The sequence below is a fragment of the Oculina patagonica genome, chromosome 11, assembly GCF_052425735.1.
Source record: "Oculina patagonica isolate OP01 chromosome 11, crgOcupat, whole genome shotgun sequence".
NCBI classification, from domain to species: domain Eukaryota; kingdom Metazoa; phylum Cnidaria; class Anthozoa; order Scleractinia; family Oculinidae; genus Oculina; species Oculina patagonica.
Genome location: NC_135768.1, coordinates 15,518,166 through 15,546,164, shown reverse-complemented (window position 1 = coordinate 15,546,164; position 27,999 = coordinate 15,518,166). Strand labels below are relative to the sequence as shown.

The window sequence follows — 27,999 nt, the reverse complement described above, 5'->3', positions numbered from 1 at the left end:
TTGAAAGTCTTCAAATAATTAGAAAGGTTCCTTTCTTCCTTTTGATCTTATTGTTATTTTCATGTATTGATTATTCGAAACTGGTTTTCGTTGATACGAAAAAAAAACGGGTTTTCACTGAATTGCTTGAAGTATTTTTAGACGTGATATATTGGCTTAATCAAATTACATTGTGCACGAAATATTTGTTATTCTTTTGTCTTGAAACTTTGAGGAAATTGAAATTTTTGTTTGACAGTAGTGTACGAAAGGCATTTTATAGAACTGAATAAAAAATAACAAACATTGATAAAGGTTATTTCAAAGATTTATTTTGCCTGATTTTGAAGGGTTTCAGGAGTTTTAAAGAGTGCTGGTAAACGGCTGTATGTTGTTTGTGATTACGGATCTTATTTAGTTTCGAACGCTCTAATTTTTGAAAGGTTAAAACAGGTTAAAACCGGGCGGTTTCATGAGTTTTTTGGGTAGAAAGGTACGGTGGTGGTCAAAAAAAAAATGTTTAGAAAGGAATGACTGTAGTAGCACGTAAGTCGGAGGTTTGCGTGAGTCACGGGGTATAGTATGCGTGAGCTGGATTTCCGGCGTCATAACGGCATGTTTTGTACTGAAAGATACACTCGACGTTAAGTTAGCTTAGTCGGCTTGGGAAACTATTTTAAAAATGAATGTTGTAATAGTTAATTAATAGTAATCTAGAATTAACCCACTCTCGATTGGAGTCTGTTCTGGATTCGCGCTACCTTTTCGCCGCGAAGGAATTTTGTAAAATTTCGCTAGTGGAAAGAGGTACTGTAAGAACAGTATCAATAACTCAAAAGGAGGAACTTCTTTGTAGCTCTGAATTAAGACGTATGATAAAATTTTAGAATAAGAAACTTTCGATATATGGTTTTCATATTGTTTTTGTCAATTTCCTTTTGTGGCAGATTTTTTGAGAATCAGCTTTTCTTTCGTGTGATGACAGACACAGGACAGAACGAGAGGTGGATGAGAAAGATGCCGAAGATGAATAGGCACCGAAAAACGACAAGAACCGTGAAGGACTTATCTTTAGAGGGCGGGGAGTTTTGGGATACTGTATTTCGAGGACTGGACTGGACTAGTAAAACGCGGACTAGTAAAACGCGGACTTGTAAAACGCGGACTAGTATAACGCGGACTAGTAAAACGCGGACTTGATTAAATTGTCACAGTTGTCTCCATGTTCCAAGGGTTGTCCACCGTCTGATCTGTTTCCCCGAAACCGTACTGAAACCCACAAAACACACGAAACCGTACTGAAACCCACAAAACACAATTGTATTCATACCCAAACCCCCATCGCTTGCTGCCTAACAAGGCACGGGACGCCCATTTACACCCATAATCGAAACTTGCTAAAATGCGCAAAAGCAAATAGACAATATTTGATGTGGTATGTGAATTTAAATAGTTTTATGGTCGTTTTCATTATTTATCCATAGGAACAATTTTTAAACTTCCATACAAAATTGCTTTCGCTCAATGGGACTTCCAACTCCCTAGGTCCTAGGTCCTCAGGATGCAAAAGCACGAGTCCCTCAGTTGCTCTTCAGATTAAATGGATATCAATTTTATACGAAGAATATCTCCCTCAAAATCCACCGAATCTCTAATTTGATTTTATCAATACTACTTTTTACAAAATTAATTACTAGTCACAACACTGTAATATACATACGCTGTAATTGCCTTTGAAGGAATACAAAGGCATAAGCACTGCTCATTCTGTATAGTTTTTATCCTTTTAATTGATACATCTTTTAGATTTAATTTTAACCCTTCGAATCCTAAGGGGCTCTCTATTTTCCCCTCAAATATCCATACTAACACTTTAAATCGTTTTTACTGTTTTAAAATAGGTACAACCATATGCAAAGTATATATTTTAAGAAACGTTATAAAAAATAGTTGCTGATGCAAACCAATTTCACCAACAAGTCCTCTTTCAGTCTTTCTTTACAGTTTCTGTTTACAAAAGACGCAGGAGGTCAAGTCCATTAAATGTATAGTATTTTTGTGCTTTTGACATAGAATTTGTTGTCTTCCAATGAAACACTGGCCACAATTATTACACCTCGTTGTTTCTGGTAGCCTGTTACAGTTGCACACTGCCATGTACAAAAAAATGATATATTCCACAAGTTAAAGACACATCAAGACCACCCCACTGTGAATTGCCATAGCACAGACAAAATTATAGTCAATATCTTATATGTTTTTAAGAGAATTACATAAGAACCAAGGCATGTCTTGTCTTGCCTTACATTCACATGCAATAATTTGGAAATACTAAGCTCGTAACAGTTTAAGACAGAATCCATCAGGAATTTGAGTAACATTAATTTTAGTTACGCAAAAATTGAGCACCAGAATAATTTAAATCCTTGTGTTCTTTCATACCTTGTTAAAGGCTTGACATGTATAACATAACACCAACAACAGTTCTTTATCAATGGGGATTGAAGAAAAAAATGAAAACATCATCACACAGTTGACCCCCATGCAAAAACACTCCAGGATATCACGGGACTGTTTGGTGTCCGTCTGCCAATTTCTAACTTCAAATTCCAATGTTAAATTCACATTAAATTTTCAATATTTCTTAGTTGTCTAAATTTTACTAATTCTTTAAAAAAACTATCACCTGCCAAACATCCCCAAAAATCACTCAAAAAATTACAAAATACCGCAATACATAGATACATGGGATGAGTGAAGTTTCCTTGGATTCCTTGAAACACCAACAAGATATTTCCGTTTAAGGTGGCTGATAATGGGTTTCAGTATTTCCCAGTCCTTATACTTTGGTTCAGGACTAAAAGCCTTCATCAATTGCTATTACAGTAATGGTATGAAACAAATGTTCAATCATTCATCAACAAGTTATGATCATTTTGTTGACAATAGTAGTTCCCCGGTAAACAGTTGTAGTACTGTCCCATCAAAGTACAATGGCTGGAAAATACCGAAAAGCACATGACCTTCAGGTGAAACCGCACCTTACAGTATTACCAATACACTGCACTTTGCTAAGTCTTAAAACTTTACATTGTCTAGTCGTCTACTTCAATCGTTTATTTCTATTGTGTGAGATACATTTATAAATTGAAACCATCATGTCATTAAGTAATAATGCAATCTCGACAACGTTCTAGATATTATATTATGCACACTAATACAGCTCATGCAAGCCCTGTGACTTACACAAACACAGTCGGACTAAGTGCTACTTAAGTAACTACTTCGTCGTTTCTGCTGTACTGAACCCTGCCTTTCAAGGCAAAACGCCCGATTTGAAGCTTCTCAAGCTTCTCAATGTTCTTGTTTACTTTGCTTCTCCCGCGGAGTCGTCGTCTAACAATTGTTTTCACAAAAAGGAGTGTACAGGCAATATATCTTTGCAAATGAAACCCATCTTAAATTTTAGCAAGCTTTTTTTCTGGTTCGTTCCGAAAATCGTAAAACAATGCAATGATTCTCCGCTTTGTAAAATGAAACGTTTTGTGTTCTTGAAAACAACCACCTGCGATATTTCCAGCTAGCATAATACTTTCTGCTGAAAAAGTAAACATGTTTATGAAAACCGCAAGTTCGCTAAACTGCGAGAATAAATTTAATTAATATTCCGTGTTTTATACGTGCAAAAGCAGGAGAATGCTGAACAGCCAAACTTGAAAAGTATCACGGAAAGATATTAAGAAACAATAAGGAAAGTAGCCTTTGTTCGGCACGGTCCATGAGTTTATTTGCAAAAACCATTCTGAAAAACATGACGGATAAAACTGAAATAATGACATCAACTGCGATGAAATGTGAAAAATTTACTTCATTCACCTTTTTTCCTAGCACTCGTAAAAGTGAACGCCACTCGCAAAATCTAAGGATTTTTAACAACGTTTATATTTCGCTATCCGATTTTCACGTTTTGGCAAAAAAAAACCTATTGTTCATTGTTTACCTTTGCGTCAAAACTTATTTTTATCCACTCTTCTGTTTTTGTCTTAGAACAGTGCAGATGCAGATTGTGTAAATTTTACTCCTTTCGACTCGCACGAACGAGCTCGTTTATAATAACATTATCAAGGTCTATTTTACTACATCATGACACAACTAGAAATTATCAGAATAGACATTTTCGTGTTAAAATTTCACCGCACAATTTGACACTAAGAAGCAGTGCAGGCAGAAAACGATTCCTGTTTGCACAATACACTATTAAATTAGTTTGTTGAACTACAAAACAATCCCTCAGATATCTAATAATTCTATTGCAAATATGTAGAGGGTGCAGCAATATGGCTACGTACTTCAAAACTGAGTCAATTTCCTTACAATAAAAAAGAAACACTTAACCAATAACAGTGCAACTTTTTTCCAATAAACCAATCACACTTGCGTTTGCTAGAATGCTTCTTTACAATAGCGAGAAACGTCTGATAGCTGTTAATAGCGACCATTGCAGTTTTCCACTGGTTCTATTGCTAGTGTGTCTAATTTGGGTGATTTAATTTTGGAGTTATTGAGGAAATAAGCTCTTCTCAAATACAGTATTATTTAGAAAAATTTTAAATAAATCTTTTGATAGCCGAGAAAATAAATAGAAATTAAGACTTTTATTTTAAGTACATATATGATACGAATTTAATCCATTTATTTATTACGGTAATGTACTGTCGATTTGAAAACGTTGCATTCAAAAAGAGAAAGTCGTTTCAAAAGACTATTGAGCTGTTTCATCGCGCAGACTGGCAAGCCGACCAATTATTGTACTGATGTATTATGTCCTTCATAAAGAAGTTCCCTTATTAAGTAGCCATTAGTATTTGTCAGTTTGACAAAACACTCAATAAACTTAATAATCGCTAATGACTGTATTAACTAAAATTGTAAATATCGAAAAGGCTTTCGCCGTCACGATAAGCACTGCTTCGATATTTCAATCGGATTAATATCAGTTTTGCTCCTTGTCTCGTCTCCTTAATATAACTAAAGAAGTTTTCATACTTTATTTTACTACATTTCCTTTTCAAATCGTCCATCGATAAGCTCTAGAGCGTCTCTCAACCGGGTAAAATTTGCATTAGCCAAGTCTCTCTTTGTGCCTCTCTTTCTTTCCAAACACAAGCGTATTGTTTTACTAGAAGTAAACGGAAGCCCTGACCCGAAAAAAAATAATTATTCTGCCGCAATTGAATGAGAGAACGATATAAGGTGAGAGAAAGACACTTTTAACACGAAACAAATTAACCGCCAGCAACTCCCCGCTCGTAATCTGTTCAAAGAAAGATGAATTTCTCTCAGTTTTCATCGATCGCAAGTGAAAATGATTGTACAAGCTTTTTCTTCGAAACTGTTCCCTTGCGATATTCCGCTGCCGATTCATTTGATGGCTTGCTTGTCGCAGCAGCTGTCCTCAGCTTGGCCGCTTGTCCTTTTACCATTCTGTTGAACGCCTTGGTTATAGTTGCCGTGAAAACCAAACGACGACTTCAAACACACCCTAACATTCTGTTGGCTTGTTTGGCGCTTACCGATCTGATGGTTGGACTTGTCGTACAACCCCTACACATAACCAAGACAATTTTCCTTCTACAAGGTAAAGATTTTCACGAATTTTGTAACATTGATATGGTATTTACTATCTCCTTTGTCGCTTCATGCTCTGCATCGTTGTTTCACTTGGTTGTAATCAGTGGAGAGCGATTTCTTGCCATTAAACACACCTTCACTCACGCTAATTTCGTCACTAATGCTCGCCTGGTAGTTTCTTCTGTTGTTGCGTGGATTGCAGCCGCCGTTGTCCTTCTCGTTGCATCGTATTCACTGGCCGTGGCAATTGCTCTCATAACAGGAACATTTTCTTCAATCGTCTTGCTTCAAATTTTCGTTTATAAGGAAGCCCATCGACACGAAAAGCAAATTCTTTCGCATCAAGTTTCCGTGGAGGCAAGAGCAAAATTTAAACAGGAGAAAAAAGCCTTAAAACTAACCACAATAATATTAGTGACACTCTTTCTGTGTTTCTTTTTGCCATTAATTATTATATTTGTTACATTGCAAATTTTCAAAGAAAAGTTTTCACCCAATGTTAACACGTTAGTTCGTCACTTTGGTCGCCTCACGGTGATTATCAATTCATTTCTTAATCCAGTCATTTACACAGTGGGAAAAAGGGAGTTTCGAGTTAGGTTTATTGAGTTGCTTTTACGAAAAAGTTTTCAAGAAGCTGAAGAATACGACAGGAGAATATTTGGATCAGCAAACAATGCTGTGAGACCACAAAATGGACAAGAAGGCAAGAGACAGCAACAGAATGCCGGCAGCCCACGGTAACGACAACCACGAAAATAATCCTGAAGTCCTAGCTACTGGTGCTAATGTCGATGACAACAACACTCTCGCTACACAGAACGAGCCTGTCTCCTCAAATGCACTCAACAGTGCATCCAAAAAGACAGAGGAAGAACATCGCGAAGGAAGAAATGCAGCCAACGATAAAAACAAACTTGTAGATAACTTTGAAGAACTCGTTACTGGCGTTAATTTTGACGACAACCCCGCACCACCCTCGCTACAAAGAACGAGCCTATCTCCTTGAATTAACTCAACAGCATAGCCAAGAGAAGATAGAGGAAGAACATGAGGCTAGTTTCGATTTATTTTACTAACAGTGCTCAAAATGAAAACTTAAATTAGTAAGACTTGAGAAAGTTAACCTAGTCAGTTAAACTCCGTACGAAAATATTTTAATGCTTACAGTAGCGAGCAAAAACTAAGACGTGGTTGTGAAATGGAAATGCAGGTAGAATTTAAAGTGATAGTCCTTTTTTCAATTTCGCTGTTTGTTTCGATGCTATTAGACTAAGAGAGATGATTTTTCGGCCGTATGCTCGGATAGCAAGCGAAACCAGCATTTCACATGAGAGGAAGCGAGCGGATAGCGCTTTTTGTTTGTCATGCATTTGACCATATGTTCTGTGAAATAAAACGACCATTTTAACCGCAAAGGTTTACCGAGTTCAAGAACTTTGCTTTATTCGACCCTGCTCAATCGCTTCGCAAAACGATTGTGTTCTCTGTTTTCTCTGAAAAAATATTTCTTCAAAATGGGAAAAAATATCCGTTCAGCCGACCCTTTCCATTGTTTGTTTGTTTTTCCTCCCCACACGTTTTGTCGGTTTCCAGGCCTTTATTCGCTTTGCTTCTCTCGCGGAGTCGCCGTTTAAACATATTTTTTCGCAAAGACGAGAGTACATGTACAGGCCAAAATATTTGCAAATGAAACCCTTTTTTATTGGTAACAAGCATTTTTTTAAAGCTCATTTTGTAAAAATATTCAGTAATAATACACAACGATTCTCAGCTTTGTAAAATAAAACTTTTTGTTTTCTTGAAAACAACCATCTTTCATACTAGAAATCTTCATCGAAGTCTGAATAACTCACAAACGCGCTCGAAAGTAGAAGTGATAGATCAGAGTGATAAATTCAATTAATATTTCAGTTGTGTTTTATATTTTTTACATCTTACCGAGTGTGTGACCTTTTTTCTAGCACTCGTAAAAAAGAACGCCACACGTAAAACCTGAGGTTTCCTTTAACGACGTTTATTTCGCTATCTGATTTGACGTTGTTAGCAAAACCATTAAAACTACTGATCACATATTGTTTATCCTTGCGCCAGCACTAAGTTTTATCCACTCTTCTGCTTAAGTTTAAAAAACAGGGCCAATGCAGATTGTATAAGTTTAACCCCTTTTGACTCGCACGCACGAGCTCATTTATAATAACATCATCAAAAGTCTATTTTCCTATTTTTCCTCCATAATGAGACAACTCAACAACTATCAGAAGCAGAAGCAGTGCAGACAGAAAACAATTCCTGTCTGCACAATACATAAATTAGTTTTTTGGCCTGCAAAAACAACCCCCCTCATCCATGACATACACCATTATGGTGGCCCATCAGTGCGACAGTATTTTACGCTGTATTCAAACAATTTTCCTTTTTTGTATATATTTTTTCTTGTTTTATACTTTTTTTTATTTTTTATTTATTTTTTTTGGTTTTATTTTGTTTAGTTTTATTTATTTTGATTATTTTTTTAACTTTTATTTTTGTATTTTCTTTTCTTTTATTTTTTTCTATTTTTTTGCCCCATAGCAAAAAAAAAAAGCGGCTGTGGCCCAGGAGTGCCATAGGAAAAAAAAAAGAAAACAAAAGAAAGAAAAAACAGCCGTGGCCTAGGAGTGCCATAGACCATGATGCATTGAGAAGGAGTAGTTAAACAATATGACGGCGCGAATAAGGAACGATACCTGGAAAGGAAATGAAAAACTGAGGCAGGATTTAAGGGAATACCTGAAACAGGGGCTGAAAAGAGATGACATTTGGCATAATAATAATAATAATAATAATAATAATAATAATAATAATAATAATAATAATTACAAATTTGTTGTGCGCAAATTCCATACATAAATGTTCAAATGCGCATTACAAAAAAAAAAAAAAAAAAAAAAATGAACGTTACACGCTAAAAGTTAAAATTACAGCTTAAAAAGTAAAATTCTTAAAACTAAGTTATAGGTTAAAAATTACAAGCGTTAAAGTACAATTTATACCTAACTAAAATCTAAAATTCTAAGAAATTACAATTCTATTCGGATTTTAATAAAAACGCTTTAGAAAACAAATATGTTTTAAGTTTGCCTTTAAAATCGGTAACAGTGTTCACAGATCTGATGGCTAAAGGAAGAGCGTTCCAAAGTTTTGGGGCAGCATATGTAAAGGAGCGATCACCCAGTGTTGCCTTGGATAACGGCTAAAAAAAGAAAGAAAAAAATGTGAAAATACAGGGTAAAATACTATGGCACTGATGGGCCACCATTCACCATTACTAAATTTGAAGTTCTCTGAATTTCTTTGCTTTTAAATCTCCCTGCACCATAATAATATATGTAATGAAAGATTTTCTTTTCCATTCCCGCGCCACTCCGATGTTGGATGCCGGATTTCAGTGACTCAGCTGGTCAGATTAATGCAATTATCTGATACTTCTACTGCAAATATATAGGTAACAGCGCTTATGGATAATACAGCACCTTTAATGTCCGATTAAACGAACAAACATAGGGAAATTGCAAACTGCAGCGAGGAGAATCTTCTTCCTTCACAAATTCACTTAAGACTATACAAGGAAATGAAAATATTTTTAACGTTCTTTGTGTTCTAATATGGCTACGTGCTTCAAACTGAGTCAATTTCCTTAAAATAAAAAAGACACTTAATCACCAACCATGACAGTGTAACTTTTCTCTTATAAACCAATCACAGTTGGGCTCGCCAGAATGTTTCTTTTTAATAGCAAGAAACACCTGATAGCTGTAAATAGCGACAATTACAGTATTGCAAGTGTCTTTATTTTGGGTGATTTATCTGCGACTTAATGAGTAAATAAACTGTAATTTTTAAGCAAAATCTTAAGTAAATCATTTGATTAGCCGAGGAAATAAATAGAAATTAAGAATTTTACTTTAAGTACATCTGACATGTATGATACGAATTGAATGCATTTATTTATTTCGGTTATATACCATCGAATTGAAAAAGTTACATTTATTACGAGAAAGCCGTTTGAAACCGACCAATTATTGTATTGATGTAATATGTTCTTCATAAAGAAGTTATCTTAAGTAGCCATTAGTATGAGTCAGTTTCACTAAACACTCAATAAACTCAGTAATCACTAATGATTCTATCATTTGAAATTGTGAATGTCGAAAAGGCTTTCGCCGTCGCGATGAGCTCTGTTTCGATTTTTAAATATCAGTTTTGCTCCTTGTCTCGTCTCCTTTTACAACTAACCAAAGTTTAGATACTTTTTTTTTAGAGGAACTACCATAAACATTTACTTTTCAGATCGCCTTTCAATCGGGAAAAATATTTTTCAGTAGCCAATTCTCTCTTTGTGCCTCCTTTTCTTTCCAAAAACTAACGTATTGTTTTACTGAAAGTAAACGGAAGTCCTGTCCCCGAAAAAATACTCTGCTGCAATTTAGTGAGTGCAAGACACTTTCAACACGTAGCAAATTAACAGCAACGTCCGCTCGTGGTATGTGCAGAGAAAGATGAATTTCTCCCAGTCTTAACTTCATCGATCGGGAATGAAAATGATTGTAAAAGCTTTTTATTTGAAACTGTTCCCTTGCGATATTCCGCTGCCGAGTCATTTTATGGTTTGCTTGTCACAGCAGCTGTCATCAGCTTGGCCACTTGTCCCTTTACCATTCTGTTGAACGCCTTGGTTATGGTTGCCGTGAAAACGAAAAGACGACTTCAAACACACCCCAACATTCTGTTGGCTTGTTTGGCGCTTACCGATCTGATGGTTGGGCTTGTTGTACAACCCTTTACATAACCAAGACTATTCTCCTTCTACAAGGTAAAGATTTTAACGAACTTTGTGACATTGATTTCGCATTTACTATATCCTTTTTTATGTTGGTCCACACAACATCGTGTCAGTTGGTTTTAGTCAGTGGAGAGCGATTTCTTGCCATGAAACACACCTTCACTCACGCTAATGTTGTCACCAATACTCGCCTGCTCGTTTCTTCTGCTGTGGCGTGGATTGCAGCCGCCTTATTCTTTCTTGTTATTTCGTATTTAACAGTCTTTATATTTGTTTGGCCAGCAACAACGTTTTCCTCAATCGTCTTACTTCAAATTCTCGTTTACAAGGAGGCCCGCCGACATGAAAAACAGATTCTTTCACAGCAAGTTTCCGTGGAGGCCAGAGCAAAATTTAAACGGGAGAAGAAAGCCTTAAAACTAACCACAATTATAATAGTGACACTGTTTCTGTGTTTATTTTTGCCATCAGTTGTTATGTTTGTTACACGGCAGCTTTTCAGAGAAAAATTCTCACCTGAGTTTAAAACTTCAGCTCGCCATCTAGCTCTGCTGATGGTGATTATCAATTCAGTTATTAATCCAATCATATACACTGTACGTAAAAGGGAGTTCAGAGTTGCATTTATTGAGTTGCTTTTTAGAAAAAGTTTTCAAGAAGCAGAACAACTCGAAATGAAACTGTTTGGATCGCCAAACAATGTTGGGAGACCGCAAAATGGACAAGAAGGCGAAGGACAGGAACAGAATGCCGAGGAAAGAAATGCAGCCCACACTAACGACAACCAAGAAGATAATCCTGATGTCTTAGCTACTGGCGCTAATGTCGGTGACAACACCACCCTCGTTCCACAGAACGAGCCTGTCTCCACAAATGTACTCAACAACATATCCAAGAAGACAGAGGAAGAACATGGCGAGGAAAGAAATTCAGCCCACGCTAACGACAACCAAGAAGATAATCCTGAAGTCTTAGCTACTGGCGCTAATGTCGGTGACAACACCATCCTCGCAACACAAAGCGACCCTGTCTCTTCAAATGCACTCAACAGCGCATTCAAAAAGACAGAGAAAGAACATGGCGAAGGAAAAAATCCAGCCCACGCTAAAAACAACCTTGAAGATAACCCTGAAGTCCTCGCTACTGGTGCTAACCTCCTTGGCAACACCACTCTCGCTACACAGAACGAGCCTGACATCCTTCAATGCACTCAACAGCACAGTCAAAAGGACAGAGGAAGAAAATGGCGAGGGAAAAAATCCAGCCCACGCTAAAAACAAACTGTAGTACAACAGAGTTGTACTACACTACTCGCTTCTGGCTCTGGAATTGATTTGAAAAGTACTGAAACTGCTTAGAACGAAAATTTGGTCCCCCAATTGGAACAAAACACATCCAAAATGACCAAGAAGCAACCACAGTAACATGTAGGAATTGAGAGAAAGTTGAACTGGGCATTGAAACTGTGCAGGAAAATATTGCTCATAACAGCAGCGAGCGAATAATATGCCATAGTAGCGAAATAGCAACACAACCAGAATTTGAAGGAACATTATTCCTTTGAATCATATAGATTTGCGTTGTTCGTTTGGATGAAATTAGACTAAGAGATATGAATTTTCGGCCATATATATGCTCGAATGATAAGCGAAGCCAGCATTTCACAAAAAAGGAAGCTAGTGTCAAGCGAACGTACAGCTACATTTATTTACGTGGACCTTGAACTTCGTTCTGAGCGAGGAGCGTCGCTCTGTCAAATCAAACGAGTTTACTGAGTTTAAAAACATTGCTTTGTTAGCTGATCGGCCAGTAAAACAGTTCTGTGTCAATTATGTATATATGAAAATAAACGATCGGTTTATGTCAATTATGGATGAACAGCTAAAGAGAAAAGTAATTTAGGCAGTTGCGTAGTGTTACATGCAAGGATAACTGAGAAAATTTGATAACAAAAATCTTGGGTTTTCCTATTCCGTAAAAGTTTGTTATTTCTTAAACTCGAATAAAATGAAAGGCAAAAAGCTGAGATATTGTACCGTGATTTTCAGTTCTTATTGCTTTAAAAGCCAAAGTTTTAAAATGATGTTCTTAAACCCATACAACCGTAAACCCGGTTAAAATGCCCCTGTATTGATATACGAGAAACTCTTGGTCGAAACTACACAGTCGTTCAATCGGTCGTGTTCGATCTTTCCTGGGAAAAAAATATTTCTCAAAAAAGGACAACCGACATTTTCCATTGCTTTCCGTTTTTTCTCCTTAACGGTTTCCTGGCCATTATTAATCGGGCGTGGCCGATTTATAGTTTACCCTTTGGGCGTCCTAGACGAGAGTCTCCTGTCGGCTAAAAATGACGGGGATAGCCTGGGCCAATCGGTTTCATTTCAGTTTTGACAGTAAATCGTTGTAGGAACACTGGGTCGACTTTTGGGCTAATCTGCAATCTGGTTCTCTTCTTTGCTTCGGCGGGAGGACAGAGAAAAAAGCTTAAGGGGTAAAGTACTAATAATCACCATTGTGAAACTGTAGTTGCTTTGACAAGTTGAAGCTATTTTTGTAAATAAAAGGGGTAACGTCATTCATGTCACGCAATGTTTTTGTGGGAAACTTTGAAACTAGACGCTTTGCTGGTTTCTACAAATAGCAGTGTGATCTGGTGGTACATTTTTTTGAGGCGGACTCCACGTTAAAACTATTTTTTATATATTTAGCAAGAAGTATGTCGATTTTCATTTCCGCACAGTTGGGCGTCAAAGTCGCCTGTCACAAAGAGTAGAATGTTTGCAGAACATGGTTTGGATATATTTTAGATTTGACTAGTGACGTTAGTAAGACACTTCTCAAGACGTCAGCAAAACATTGGCAATGTACAGTATTGGTGTGAACTTGAATGGAATTTTTTACGAGATCAGTAAAGCTATCGAATGAATAGATGACTTGAAAATGAAAACTTTGAATAATTATAATTAAATACCAATTGAATTTTAGATGAGAAATTCCGGAAGTGACATCTGTGTTCAAAATAGGAATTTTTGTACAACTTATTAAAGTTCCGAAAAAAAAAGACCACATGTTTTGTAAAAATCACAGACAAACATGATCAGGAAAACAAAACAGGCCAATGGGTTTTATTCACGAAAATACAACTTTCTTAAGAAAGAGTTTGTAAACAAGACAATGGAATCGAATTACATTTCACACGAAATTTGCATACATTTGAACTTGCAAAAAAGAAGTATCTCTGCCGAGACATAACAGCGAGACCTTACATTAATAATTATTGTATTCTGATCTGATCTGATCTGATTGTATTCTGATCTATTTGAAAGTGGTTCTCATCGATGAAAACAAAACGGTTTTTCATTCACTGCTTGAAGTATTTTTAGACGTGAAAACATTCGCTTAATCAAATTACATTCTGCACGAAATATTTTGTATCCATTTGTCCCGAAACTTTGAGGAAATTGAAATCTTTGTGGACAGTACTGCATAAAAGCAGTTCATAGAATTGAATAAAAAGATAAGAACCATATTGATAAAGGAAATTTTAAAACTTTATTTTGGCTCATTTTGACGAAATTCAGGATTTTCAAAGACTGCCAGTAAACGGCTGTATCTTGTCTGTCTCTAACGATTTTGCTACGGTTTCGAACGAGCTAATTTTTCAACATGATATCATGGTAGCGGGCAGAAGTCGGTTCGTTCTGAATTTTTCAATACGGTATACAAGTTACAGGTCAATATACAGACCCTCTGTACAGTAAAAAACGTTTTGGGAACAAACCATTGTGAACTTATTTTCTATGTTGATCAGTAAAAATCCTTAGTACGACATGGGGTTTGTTATCAAGTTCGTTAGTACGTTAATACTCACTGCAAGGTGTATAACCTCAGAGAATTATTATCAAGTGTGTTTTGTTTTATTAGCGGTTTATACTCTAAGGTCTTGGTATGGGAGATCAAAATTAAGGCAAATTTCTGTTATTATCTGATTGCTTGGCACAGATTAGTACGATACTGAATTGGTTAGGAAATGTAAACAAACATTAAATTGAATGAGAGTAGAAAGGGAGGGACAGGTGGGGGTGAAAGGCTAAGGAGATGGAAAGGGAGGGAGAATTAAAATCCATGCTTGGTTAATTATATCACGCAACCTTTGACTTCTGTTGTTTTCTCACAAGAACAAAACTTAAGGTGGGGTTCTACCTGAATTTGAATGGAACTTTAAGAGATTTAAAGAAGGGATTGAAGAAAAGAATGGAAACACCTCCAAACAGTTGACCCCCTCGCAAGAGCACTCCGGGTTGTCAGGAGACTGTTTGGTGTCCGTCCACCAATTTTTAACTTCAAATTCAAATTTTAAAATCACATTAAATCTCCAATATTTCTTATTTGTCTAAATTTTACTAATCCTTTGAGAAAAACTATCGCCTCCCAGACATCCCCCAAAATCGTCCAAAAATTAACAAAATACTGCAAAACAAATATATATGGGATAAGTAAAGCTTTTTTGGATTCCTTGAAACGCGGCTGAAATGGTTTTCAGTGTTTTCCAGCCCTTATACTTTGGGTCAGTACTACTATTCTTCACCAGTTGCTATTACAGTAATGGTATGAAACAAATACCTAATCATTGGTCAATAAGTTGTGATCATTTTCTTGACAATAGTAGTTACCTGATTAGGAGTTGTATACTGTTCCATTAAAGTGTAAGGGCTGGAAAATACTGAAATGCGTCAGCCACCTAAAGCGTTGGAAAAATTGGTCTTCAGGTAAAAACCCCGCCTTTATTAAGTATTGCGAAAAGGCTGCACTTTGCTAAGTGTTACAAATTTATATTTTCTAGACGTCTAGTTCAATCGTTTATTTGTATTGTGCGAAATATATTTTTATAAATTGAGACCATTATGTCATTAAGTAATAATGCAATCTTGAAAACATTCCAGATTTTCATTATTAAATAGAAACACGAAAAATTCAAATTTGGGAAAACAAGCCTGTCAAAATGACGTTGCCATGGTGATTTCAAGTTACTGGCACAATAACTAATCCTACCAAATTATTGCGAGATAAATTTTAGATAAACGCGGAAAGTTTGGCAGCGTTTGGTTGAATCTTGAAAAAGTTATAAGCGTCCAAAGTCAGCGCGGGCCTCAAAAGCCTCCCTCCCCCCCCCCCCGGCCTGAATAGGTTTAAGTGACTGTTTTTCCAGTGATTTTTACTGTACTGTACCCTGTCTTTCAAGTCAAAACAGATAGCTAATTATTAAGCGCCCGATTTTAAGCTTCTCAAGCTTCTCAAGCTTCTTGTTCGCTTTGCTTCTCTCGCGGAGTCGCCGTCTAACATTTTTTTGTCGCAAAAGGCAATATATTTTTGCAAATGAAACCCATATTTGATAATAGCAAAGATTATTTTTCTGGCTCGTTCCGAAAATCGTAAAATTATCAAAAATCTGCAATGATTCTCAGCTTTGTAAAATAAAACTTTTTGTTTTCTTAAAAACAACCACCTGCGATATTTCCATCTGCTGAAAAAATAAAAATCTTCATTGAAGCCTGAATAACTCATAGACGGGCTCGCGCTCGATAAAACTGTGATTAAATATTTCGTGTTTTATACGTGCGTAAACAGAAGAATATTTGATTAAGTGACACAGCCAAACGTGAAAATTTTCACGGAAAGATATTAAGAAACAATAAGGAAAGTAGCCTTTGTTCGGCACGGTCCATGAGATTATTTGTAAAAACGATTCTGAAAAACATGACGAATAAAACTGAAATAATGACTTTAACTGCGATGTAATGTGAAAAATTCACTTCTACCTTTTTTCTAGCACTCGTAAAATTGAACGCCACGCACAAAACCTAAGGGTTTTTTTTACCGCGTTTATATTTCGCTATCCGACTTGAAGTTTTTGGCAAAACCAAACAAAAAAGTAGTTTTCATTGTTTACCCTTGCGTCAGCATTAATTTTTATCTTCTCTTCTGTTTTAGTTTTGAAATTAAAACAGTGCAGATGCAGATTGTATAAATTTTACTCCTTTCAACTCGCACGTACAAGCTTATTTATAAAAACATTATCAAGGTCTATTTTTTCCTCCATCATGACACAACTAGAAATTATCAGAATACACATTTTCGTGTTTAAATTTCAACGTACAACTTCAAATCTCACGTCGTAGCAATACAGACAGAAAACAATTCCTACCTGCACAATACAATAATTACATTGTTGACCGAAAAACAATCCCTCAGTTATCTGATAACTTCATTGTAAATATAGGAAATGGAAAAATTGAATTCAGCCGACATTTCCTGGCCATTATTCGCTTTGCTTCTCTCGCGGAGTCGTCGTTTAACATATTTTTCACGCAAAAAGAAGTCTACAGTAAATGTATTTGGTAAATGTATTTTTGCAGATGAAACACATCTTTAAAGGTAGCAAGCTTTTTTCTGGCTTTTTTCCGAAAATCGTAAAAATATCAAACGATCCGCAATGATTCTCAGTTTGTAAAACAGAACTTTATGTTTTTTTGAAAATAACCACCTACGCGATATTTCCAGCATAATACTTTCTGACGAAAAAACATGTTTATGAAAACCTGAATAACCCACATGCAAGCTCGATAAACTGCGAGAATAAATTTAAATAATATTCCGTGTTTTATACATGCAAAGGCAGGATAATATTTTTTTACTTGTTGATGAACAGCCAAACGTAAAAAGTATCACGGAAACATATTAAGAAACAATAAGGAAAGTAGCCTTTTTTTCGGCACGGTCCGTGAGTTTACTTGCAAAATCGATTCTGAAAAACATGAAGGATAAAACTGAAATAATGACATCAACTGCGATGAAATGTGAAAATTCACACGATCCGCTTCACTGCTTCGGGCGAAGCTGTGCAAAAATGTGTATTATTTTTTTAATATTTAGTTTAATATTTATATATTTTTCATTTTATTTTAATTTTTTTATCACACTTTTTTTATTTTATTTTTATTTTATTTTTTTTTTTTATTTTTTTACAGACTCCGCATTTTCGGACTCCGCACTCCGCACTCCGCACTCCGCACTCCGCGTTTTCGGAACAGCCGTTTTTGGGAAAACCATAAAAAAACTACTGTTCATTGTTTACACTTGCGTCAGCAAAAATTTTTATCTTCTCTTCTGTTTCTGTTTCGAAAACAGTCCAGATGCAAATTGTATAAATTTTACTCCTTTCGACTCGCACGAACGAGCTCATTTATTATATCATCAAGGACTATTTTCTTCCATCATGACACAACTAGAAATTATCAGAATAGACGTTTTCGTATTTAAATTTCAACGTACAATTTAAGACTTCACTACGAAGCAGTGCAGGCAGAAAACGATTCCTACCTGCACAATACACTATTTTAATAGTGTATTGTATTGTTTTTGTAGTTCAACAAACTAATTTTTAAATTAGTTTGTTGAACTACAAAAACAATCCCTCAGTTATCTGATAATTCTGTTGTAAATATACAGGGAACAGTGCTTTTGGGCCGGAGTACAGCACCAATTTGACTAAAATAAAAAAGAAACGCTTAATCAATAACCAATAGCAGTGCAACTTTTCTCTAATAAACCAATCACAGTTGAGCTCGTCTGATAGCCGTAAATAGAGACCATTGCAGTATTCCACTGGTTCTATTGCTAGTGTGTCTAATAATTAAGGGAAATTTAATTTGGGACTAAATGAATAAGCTCTTGTAAAATACCGTATTATTTAGAAAAAAAACTGAAGTCAATCATTTGATTAGTCGACCAAATGCAAAGAATTTCAGAATTTTCCTTTAAGTACATGTATAATATGAATTGAATTTCGGTAATGTACCATCGATTTGAAAAAGTTGAATTCATAATGAGAAAGTCGTTTCAAAAGACTATTGAGCTGTTTCATCGCGCAGACTGGCAAGCCGACCAATTATTGTACTGATGTATTATGTCCTTCATAAAGAAGTTCCCTTAATAAGTAGCCATTAGTATGTGTCAGTTTGACAAAACACTCAATAAACTTAATAATCGCTAATGACTGTATTAACTGGAATTGTAAATATCGAAAAGGCTTTCGCCGTCACGATGAGCACTGCTTCGATATTTCAATCGGATTAATATCAGTTTTTCCCCTTGTCTCGTCTACTTAATATAACTAAAGAATTTTTCATACTATTTTTTACTACATTTCCTTTTCAAATCGACGATCGATAAGCTCTAGAGCGTCTCTCAACCGGGTAAAATTTGCATTAGCCAAGTCTCTCTTTGTGCCTCTCTTTCTTTCCAAACACAGGCGTATTGTTTTACTAGAAGTAAACGGAAGCCCTGACCCGAAAAAAAAAATAATTATTCTGCCGCAATTGAATGAGAGAACGATATAAGGTGAGAGAAAGACACTTTTAACACGAAACAAATTAACCGCCAGCAACTCCCCGCTCGTAATCTGTTCAAAGAAAGATGAATTTCTCTCAGTCTTCATCGATCGCAAGTGAAAATGATTGTACAAGCTTTTTCTTCGAAACTGTTCCCTTGCGATATTCCGCTGCCGATTCATTTTATGGCTTGCTTGTCGCAGCAGCTGTCCTCAGCTTGGCCGCTTGTCCTTTTACCATTCTGTTGAACGCCTTGGTTATAGTTGCCGTGAAAACCAAACGACGACTTCAAACACACCCTAACATTCTGTTGGCTTGTTTGGCGCTCACCGATCTGATGGTTGGACTTGTCGTACAACCCCTACACATAACCAAGACAATTTTCCTTCTACAAGGTAAAGATTTTCACGAATTTTGTAACATTGATATGGTATTTACTATCTCCTTTGTCGCTTCATGCTCTGCATCGTTGTTTCACTTGGTTGTAATCAGTGGAGAGCGATTTCTTGCCATTAAACACACCTTCACTCACGCTAATTTCGTCACTAATGCTCGCCTGGTAGTTTCTTCTGTTGTTGCGTGGATTGCAGCCGCCGTTGTCCTTCTCGTTGCATCGTATTCACTGGCCGTGGCAATTGCTCTCATAACAGGAACATTTTCTTCAATCGTCTTGCTTCAAATTTTCGTTTATAAGGAAGCCCATCGACACGAAAAGCAAATTCTTTCGCATCAAGTTTCCGTGGAGGCAAGAGCAAAATTTAAACAGGAGAAAAAAGCCTTAAAACTAACCACAATAATATTAGTGACACTTTTTCTGTGTTTCTTTTTGCCATTAATTATTATATTTGTTACATTGCAAATTTTCAAAGAAAAGTTTTCACCCAATGTTAACACGTTAGTTCGTCATTTTGGACGCCTCGCGGTGATTATCAATTCCGTTCTTAATCCAGTCATTTACACAGTACGAAAAAGGGAGTTCAGAGTTGCATTTATTGAGTTGCTTCTACGAAAAAGTTTTCAAGAAGCTGAAGAATACGACAGGAGACTATTTGGATCGACAGACAATGCTGGGAGACCGCTTAGTGGACAAGAAGGCGAAGGACAGGAACAGAATGCCGAGGAAAGCAATGCAGCACACGCTAACGACAACCAAGAAGATAATCCTGAAATCCTCGCTACTGGCGCTAATGTCGATGACAACACCATCCTCGCTACACAGATCGAGCCTGACTCCTCAAATGCACTTAACAGCGCATCCAAAAAGACAGAGGAAGAACATCGCGAAGGAAGAAATGCAGCCAACGATAAAAACAACCTTGAAGATAATTCTGAAGTCCTTACTACTGGCGCTTCTGTCGAAGACCACACCACACTCGCTACACAAGACGAACCTATCTGGGTCCTATCTCCTCAAATGCACTCAACAGTGCATCCAAAGAGACAGAGGAAGAACATGTCGAGGGAAGAAATCCAGCCCACGATAAAAACAAACTTGTAGATAACCTTGAAGAACTCGTTACTGGCGTTAATTTTCAGTGACGACAACCCCGCACCACCCTCGCTACCCAGAATGAGCCTGTTTCCTTGAATGCACTCAACAAAATAGCCAAGAGAAGTCAAGATAGAGGAAGAACATGGCGCTAGTTTCTATTTATTTTACTAACAGCGCTCAGAACGAGAACTTAAATTAGTAAGACTTGAGAAAGTTAACCTAGCCATTTAAACTCTGTACGAAAATATTTTATTGCTTACAGCAGCGAGCCAAAACTAGGACGTGGTTGTGAAATGGAAACGCAGGTAGAATTTAAAGTGATATTCCTTTTTTTCAATTTCACTGTTTGTTTCGATGCTATTAGACTAAATAAGAGAGATGATTTTTCGGCCGTATGCTCGGATAGCAAGCGAAACCAGCATTTCACATGAGAGGTAGCGAGCGGTTGGCCTTTTTTGTTTGTCATGCATTTGACCATATGCTGTGTGAAATAAAACGACCATTTTAACCGCAAAGGTTTACCGAGTTCAAGAACTTTGCTTTATTCGACCCTGCTCAATCGCTTCGCAAAACGATTGTGTTCGCTGTTTTCTCTGAAAAAATATTTCTTCAAAATGGGAAAAAAATATCCGTTCAGCCGACCCTTTCCATTGTTTGTTTGTTTTTCCCGCCCACACGTTTTGTCGGTTTCCATTCGCTTTGCTTCTCTCGCGGAGTCGCCGTTTAAACATATTTTTTCGCAAAGACGAGAGTACATGTACAGGCCAAAATATTTGCAAATGAAACCCTTTTTATTGGTAACAAGCATTTTTTTCAAGCTCATTTTGTAAAAATATTCAGTAATAATACGCAACGATTCTCAGCTTTGTAAAAGAAAACTTTTTGTTTTCTTGAAAACAGCCATCTTTCAAACTAGAAATCTTCATCGAAGTCTGAATAACTCATAAACGCGCTCGAAAGTAGAAGTGATAGATCAGAGTGATAAATTCAATTAATATTTCAGTTGTGTTTTACTGATATTTTTTACATCTTACCGAGTGTGTGACCTTTTTTCTAGCACTCGTAAAATAGAACGCCACACGTAAAACCTGAGGTTTCCTTTAACGACGTTTATTTCGCTATCTGATTTGACGTTTTTAGCAAAACCATTACAACTACTGATCACATATTGTTTATCCTTGCGCCAGCACTAAGTTTTATCCACTCTTCTGCTTAAGTTTAAAAAACAGGGCCAATGCAGATTGTATAAATTCAATCCCTTTTGACTCGCACGCACGAGCTCATTTATAATAACATCATCAAAAGTCTATTTTCCTATTTTTCCTCCATAATGAGACAACTCAACAACTATCAGAAGCAGAAGCAGTGCACACAGAAAACAATGAAATGTTTTTTTTGTTAAGAAAGTGCTAAAATGTTTTCTCGTTTAGCGAAACGTTTCGGGAATAACCCTTTCATCAGTCGCGACTGATGAAAGGGTTATTCCCGAAACGTTTCGCTAAACGAGAAAACATTTTAGCACTTTTTTAACAAAAAAAAACATTTCAAAGTACATGAACAAAGTGCTACACGGCAACTTATTATTTTAATCTATTTACACAGAAAACAATTCCTGTCTGTGCAATACATAAATTAGTTTCTTGACCTGCAAAAACAACCCCCAACTATTTTCTTGAAAATAAATTAATGTCGCTCATCCATGACATACACCATTATGGTGGCCCATCAGTGCTATAGTATTTTACGCTGTATTCAAACAATTTTCCTTTTTTATATTTATTCTTTCTTGTTTTGTACTTTTTATTTTTTTTCTTTATTTCTTTTTGGTTTTATTTTATTTAGTTTTATTTATTTTGATTATTTTTTTCACTTTTATTTTTGTATTTTTTTTCTTTTATTTTTTTCTATTTTTTTTTGCCCCATAGGAAAAAATAAGCGGCTGTGGCCCAGGAGTGCCATAGGAAAAAAAAAAGAAAACAAAAGAAAGAAAAAACAGCCGTGGCCTAGGAGTGCCATAGACCATGATGCATTGAGAAGGAGTAGTTAAACAATATGGCGGCGCGAATAAGGAACGATACCTGGAAAGGAAATGAGGAACTGAGGCAGGATTTAAGGGAATACCTGAAACAGGGGCTGAAAAGAGATGACATTTGGCATATAAAAAAAGAAAGAAAAAATGTGAAAATACAGGGTAAAATACTATGGCACTGATGGGCCACCATTCACCATTACTAAATTTGAAGTTCTCTGAATTTCGTTGCTTTTAAATCTCCCTGCACCATAATAATATCTGTAATGAAAGATTTTCTTTTCAATTCCCGCGCCACTCCGATGTTGGATGCCGGGTTTCAGTGACTCAGCTGGTCAGATTAATCTGCAATTATCTGATACTTCTACTGCAAATATATAGGTAACAGCGCTTATGGATAATACAGCACCTTTAATGTCCGATTAAACGAACAAACATAGGGAAATTGCAAACTGCAGCGAGGAGAATCTTCTTCCTTCACAAATTCACTTCAGACTATACAAGGAAATGAAAATATTTTTAACGTTCTTTGTGTTCTAATATGGCTACGTGCTTCAAACTGAGTCAATTTCCTTAAAATAAAAAAGACACTTAATCACCAACCATGACAGTGTAACTTTTCTCTTATAAACCAATCACAGTTGGGCTCGCCAGAATGTTTCTTTTTAATAGCAAGAAACACCTGATAGCTGTAAATAGCAACAATTACAGATATTCTCACCTGAGTTTAAAACTTCAGCTCGCCATCTGGGTCTGCTGATAGTGATTAACACTTCAGTTCTCAATCCAGTCATTCACACAGTACGAAAAAGGGAGTTCAGAGTTGCATTTATCGAGTTGTTTTTTAGAAAAAGTTTTCAAGAAGCAGAACAACTCGAAATGAGACTGTTTGGATCAACAAACAATGCTGTCAGACCGCAAAATGGGCAAGAAGGCGAAGGACAGGAACAAAATGCTAACGACAACCAAGAAGATGACTCTGAAGTCCTAGCTACTGGCGCTAAAGTCGGTAACAACAACACCCTCGCTACACAGTGGAACGAGCCTGTATCCTCATATGCACTAAACAGCATAGCTTAAAAGACAGTGGACCAACATAGCGAGGGAAAAATCCAGGCCACGCTAAAAACAACCTATTCCTTGCTTCCGGCGTTAGTGTTGATTTGAAAAGCGCTGAAACCGCTTAGAACAAAAAAGTAGAAAAACAACCACAGCACTAAGAAGGACTTGAGAAAGTTGAACTGGGTACTAAAACTGTGAAAGAAAATTTTGCTTATAACAGCACCGAGCCAAAAATAGGCTGTGGTAGCGAAATAGAAATGCAGCCAGAATTTGAAGTGATATTCCTTGAATCATCGATTGAACTGTACTGTTCGTTAACTGTTCGTTTGGATTAAATTAGACTAAGAGTTCTGACAAAACTTAATTATAGGTTACGGATAGAAAATCTCGATTTACTATATGTTATTATCTCAATAATCTCTGTTATTGTCTTAAATAATCTTGTACTAAGGTTCTTAGACCTCGACTTATTATGTTTAATATCATCTAGCTGTAAACAATCCAATCGAAGCTAATAGTAATTTCAACTGTAAACAAATCATGTACATAGGCCATTTAAAAGTGATAAATAAAATATAAAGGATCGGAAAAAAGTAGACTTAAATTAAATAATAAGTTTGCCAAGCGAGTGGACAGCGCTTTTTTTTATCATGGATTTTGACCATATGTTCAAATAACACAATATTTTAATCGCATAGGCTTACCGAGTTAAGAAATTTGCTATATTCGACCCTGTTCAATCTTTCAATCGTATGATCGGTCGTCTTCGATGTTTTCGCCTAAAAAAATATTTCTCTGAAAAAGGAAATTCACTGAGTTCAGTCAACATTTTCCGTTGCTTTTTGTGCTTCTTTCCACACGTTTTATCAGTTTCCTGGTCTTTATTCACTTTGCTTTCCTCGCAGAGTCGTCGTTCAAACACATCACGTTTTTCGCAAAAAGGAAAGTAAATGCAATATATTTTTTCAAATGAGACCCATTTCTAATGTCGACAAGCTTTTTTCTAGGTTGTTCTGAAAATCGTAAGAATATTACTTATCCGCAATTATTCTCCGCTTTCCAAAAGAAAAAACCTTTTTGTCTTTATAAAAACAACCACCTGCGATTTTCCAGCATAACATTTTCTGCTAAAAAAGTAAAGAATCTTTATCGATGGCTGAACTACTCATATACATCATTAAGGTCTAATTCTGACTACACTAACACGGGACATTCAATGTGAAGAGTTTATTGAGGATGCGTCAGTCAGTCATCTGATGCAAAATGTATCCTGATTACAATCTTGAATCTAGCAAAAAAACAACAGTTCGTTCTAAGTGTATTAAGGTGTGTGCTACGCCAGATACGAAAAACCACTAAAAACCACACTTTAGAAGTGCCCAAAAATAAGTGGAAACGTATTCTTCATCTAATGCAGCAGCACGAGACCCCGAGGAAAGGGAACTAAATAATCTAGAGCATTTTTCAATAGACTTAACAAAAGCTAAACAAACAACACTTTAAAAAAAAAAAAAAAGAAAGCGAAGACGAGGACTGACGACATAGAATGACCTAAATCTCCCGCCAAAACCAAAATATACCTAGACATCCCATAACAACTCGCGAACCTCTCAATCGTGCCGTCAGAATAGTAATTTCTGCCTCATTCATTCTTTCAAACGTCAGAAGTTACATTTTTCCTCCACCATGTCACAACTAAAACTATGATAATAGACATTTTTATGTTTAAATTTAAAACGTAATATTTAACGCCTTACGACAAAGCATACGCAAAACCCAGCGAACAACACAAATCCAGCCAAACCTACCATGGCTAAATAGAAGGAATGAACTTTTTTAAACCATGTGTAGCAAGAAAGTAATGATTTTATGGGCAGTTTTTTTTCTTATTTTTTATTACGTTGAAAACTGACGAGATATAAAAATAGCTATCCGAAGCCGTTAGTTGCTCGGCCTTCTTTTATTTTTTAAACATTAAAATGGCAAACAATTTTAACTGCACACGCCCCTTAAGTATATAACTCTTTAATTTCGAGTTTCCTTTTCAGACTTCTAGATCTTAAATTCACCAGCTAATAATTAAACCCCCGCCAATCGACCAACACTCGCAATGTCCCCCAAATACCCAATTTTTTGCCAGAAAAGAAATCAAAACGTCGACTTTGAACTATCTTGAAATGTCAGAAATTTAAAAATCATGCGATTTTCCCGCGTTCACAAACGGTAAACAGTTACATTTTTAGGCAAACAACGACGTTAAACCTACCCCATCAAAAAAAGGTTCTACATTAGGAATGAGCAGCCAAAAACTTACAAATATGTGTAATACTATTCCTTTCAAGAGCAAGGCTTGCGTGGTTTTGTAACCCGTAAAATGTCAGCAATGATACAACCAATCAGATTCACCGATTTTCGATATAACACAATGAGTGTTTTTCCAACCAAAGCTTTTATTTGATTGCCATTTTAAAAGCATTGCATCTTTTGTGAACGGCCTGTAGCGTGTGCGGAGACTAACGTATTACAGGAAAGAAGGCGATTTACGTGTAGTTACGATTTCTTGGCCATGCGTATCTCAGCCTGCGTGGCTGACGGGATATTGGCGGGATTTCGAGCACGAGCGGTGAAGCCGAGAGGAGAATGAGGAGGAGTCAAGTAGAGAAAAATGGTGAAAAGCACTCGCGCATGAAATCCCACTAGCCACGCAGACTACCCGTGACCTTGCTACACGTTTGACTCACCATCAAAATATAATCTCGTCAAGCACGCGAAGTAGACTCGAGTAATGCATTAAAGTGGTATGTAAAGCATTGTTATATCCACAAGCGTCCAGTTCTCTTGGGGTTGACAGTAGGCATAAAGGACACTAAATAGACATCCTTAAGTTCTCAGAACGTTGAGAACGCCAAGAAAGGTCAGCTGTATGCAGACGAAATAAGATCTGTTTGTGTCGGAATTGCAAACAATAGCTCTTTTAATGTGTGTTTCGCAATCCTTCTAAAGAAAACATTTACGGTGGAGTCCTTCTTAAAAAAACCCAAACAACATCTTACTTGCTCGATTTGTCTCGATGTCTGCAACGATCCCAAAACTATTATGCTTTGAAGAATGAATTAATTGAATAAAAAGAATTAACAAAATTGCCATTATATTGTATTGCCCGACCCGAAAACAGGATCACCGTAGACAACTCGGTATCTATATCTCTTGATATTAAACGGTGAAACTAAATCTTGTTTTAATTGCAAAAATGTTTGGATGTAACGTTTGAACGTCTAGCCTTCAAATTAGCCACCCTCCCTTCCACTGTTATCACTTATTATAGCACAACTGCCTTCTACCCGTGAACCTTCACAACCCCATATCACTTTCCGCTATCGATTTCGGAAAACGGATTCTCTCGGACAGATTGTAAAATTCAGAAACTACGGAGGCAAACATCTAAAGGTAAAAAGATTTGAGATCTATTTTCGCTTTATTGACCATTGCGTTTCTATGGTGGCCGACTTTCTTGCTCAAGTTTCTATTTTTTGGCTTAATGAGCTGTTGAACCGAATTTATGCTGTCAAATGGGCTGAGCTTGAAACGTCTCGAGTCCAGCTTTCAACATTCGCATAATAAGCTTGAAAATTCGTGGCAAAAATGTTGCTCAGCTCAGTGGTTAAATTAATTAGTGTCTTTACTTGTGTTTGATGATTCTCTTGGTCTCAGATTTGTTTATTAAGAGAAGCGTTTGATATTATCAACACCTCGACGTCGTGAGATCGAGAAATCGAGTGACAGTCAGTGAATAGCTACGATCTGATCGCCATGCCATCCCAAAACGAATCTAAATAACGCGTCTTCATATAAATGTTACATAAGAAAACTGTGAATGTGAAAGAGTACAACATCCCCGTACTTATGCTAGCAAATTTAGTAGCTCAGAGACATAATCTTCACAGGCATTTTTTTTTTTGGCTTGTCACGCAAACGCCCATTCCAAGAGGAGTGGAGATTGTGTGACAAGTCAACATAATATCTGTTTGGGAGCCTACTGAAAATGCGAGCAGTCTCTCTCTTTTGTTTCTTGTCTGTATTTTTTTTTTGTAACTTAATTATTTCTTTTTTTCTTTGTGTTGTAAAAGTTTTTTGTAATGTGTTGAAAAAAAAGTTCACTTGGTGTTCAAAGTATGCGCACAGGACACTGAATAGAGATAGTTGTCAATTGTCTTACAGTACAAAGAACGAACGTATCACTCATCACTTACGCGGTTATGAAAAAGTTTAACAAAATTAGGCGTTACAAAAGAACAGCGAAGATTGCCTCTGCATTTCTACCATATTTTTGGTTGTCAACGTGAACATATTGTGTCCCTGTGTGTTGCAAATACGATAGCGTGACTGAAAGCGATATTCATTGACAGTTGCGTAATCTACACATATTTGAAGTTCCTTACTTATAATCGCTACCAGTTCACGCGAGCTTTATTACTGATTCACTGATGATTCAAGATACAAGAATGGCAGAAACTATTATAAATATATTTGAAGTTCCTTACTTATAATCGCTACCAGTTCACGCGAGCTTTATTACTGATTCACTGAT

General features: G+C 36.4%; 1 protein-coding gene and 2 pseudogenes across 1 annotated transcript; all 3 read left to right on the top strand.

Annotated features, from left to right (window-relative positions):
• Positions 1 to 5,307: 5,307 nt before the first annotated feature.
• Positions 5,308 to 6,619, top strand: LOC144629665 (melanocortin receptor 4-like; annotated as a pseudogene).
• A 3,532-nt stretch (positions 6,620 to 10,151) lies between these two features.
• On the top strand, positions 10,152 to 11,709 carry LOC144629664 (uncharacterized; annotated as a pseudogene).
• Positions 11,710 to 18,742: 7,033 nt separating this feature from the next.
• Positions 18,743 to 20,326, top strand: LOC144629663 (melanocyte-stimulating hormone receptor-like). Its single transcript, XM_078487893.1, has one exon. The coding sequence runs from the start codon at positions 18,914 to 18,916 to the stop codon at positions 20,324 to 20,326; it is 1,413 nt and encodes a 470-aa protein (XP_078344019.1). The 5' UTR covers positions 18,743 to 18,913.
• The last annotated feature ends 7,673 nt before the right edge of the window (positions 20,327 to 27,999 follow it).

Coding starts and splice junctions, on each gene's coding strand:
- LOC144629663 (XM_078487893.1), top strand. CDS start 18,914: ATGAATTTCTCTCAGTCTTCATCGATCGCAAGTGAAAATGATTGTACA.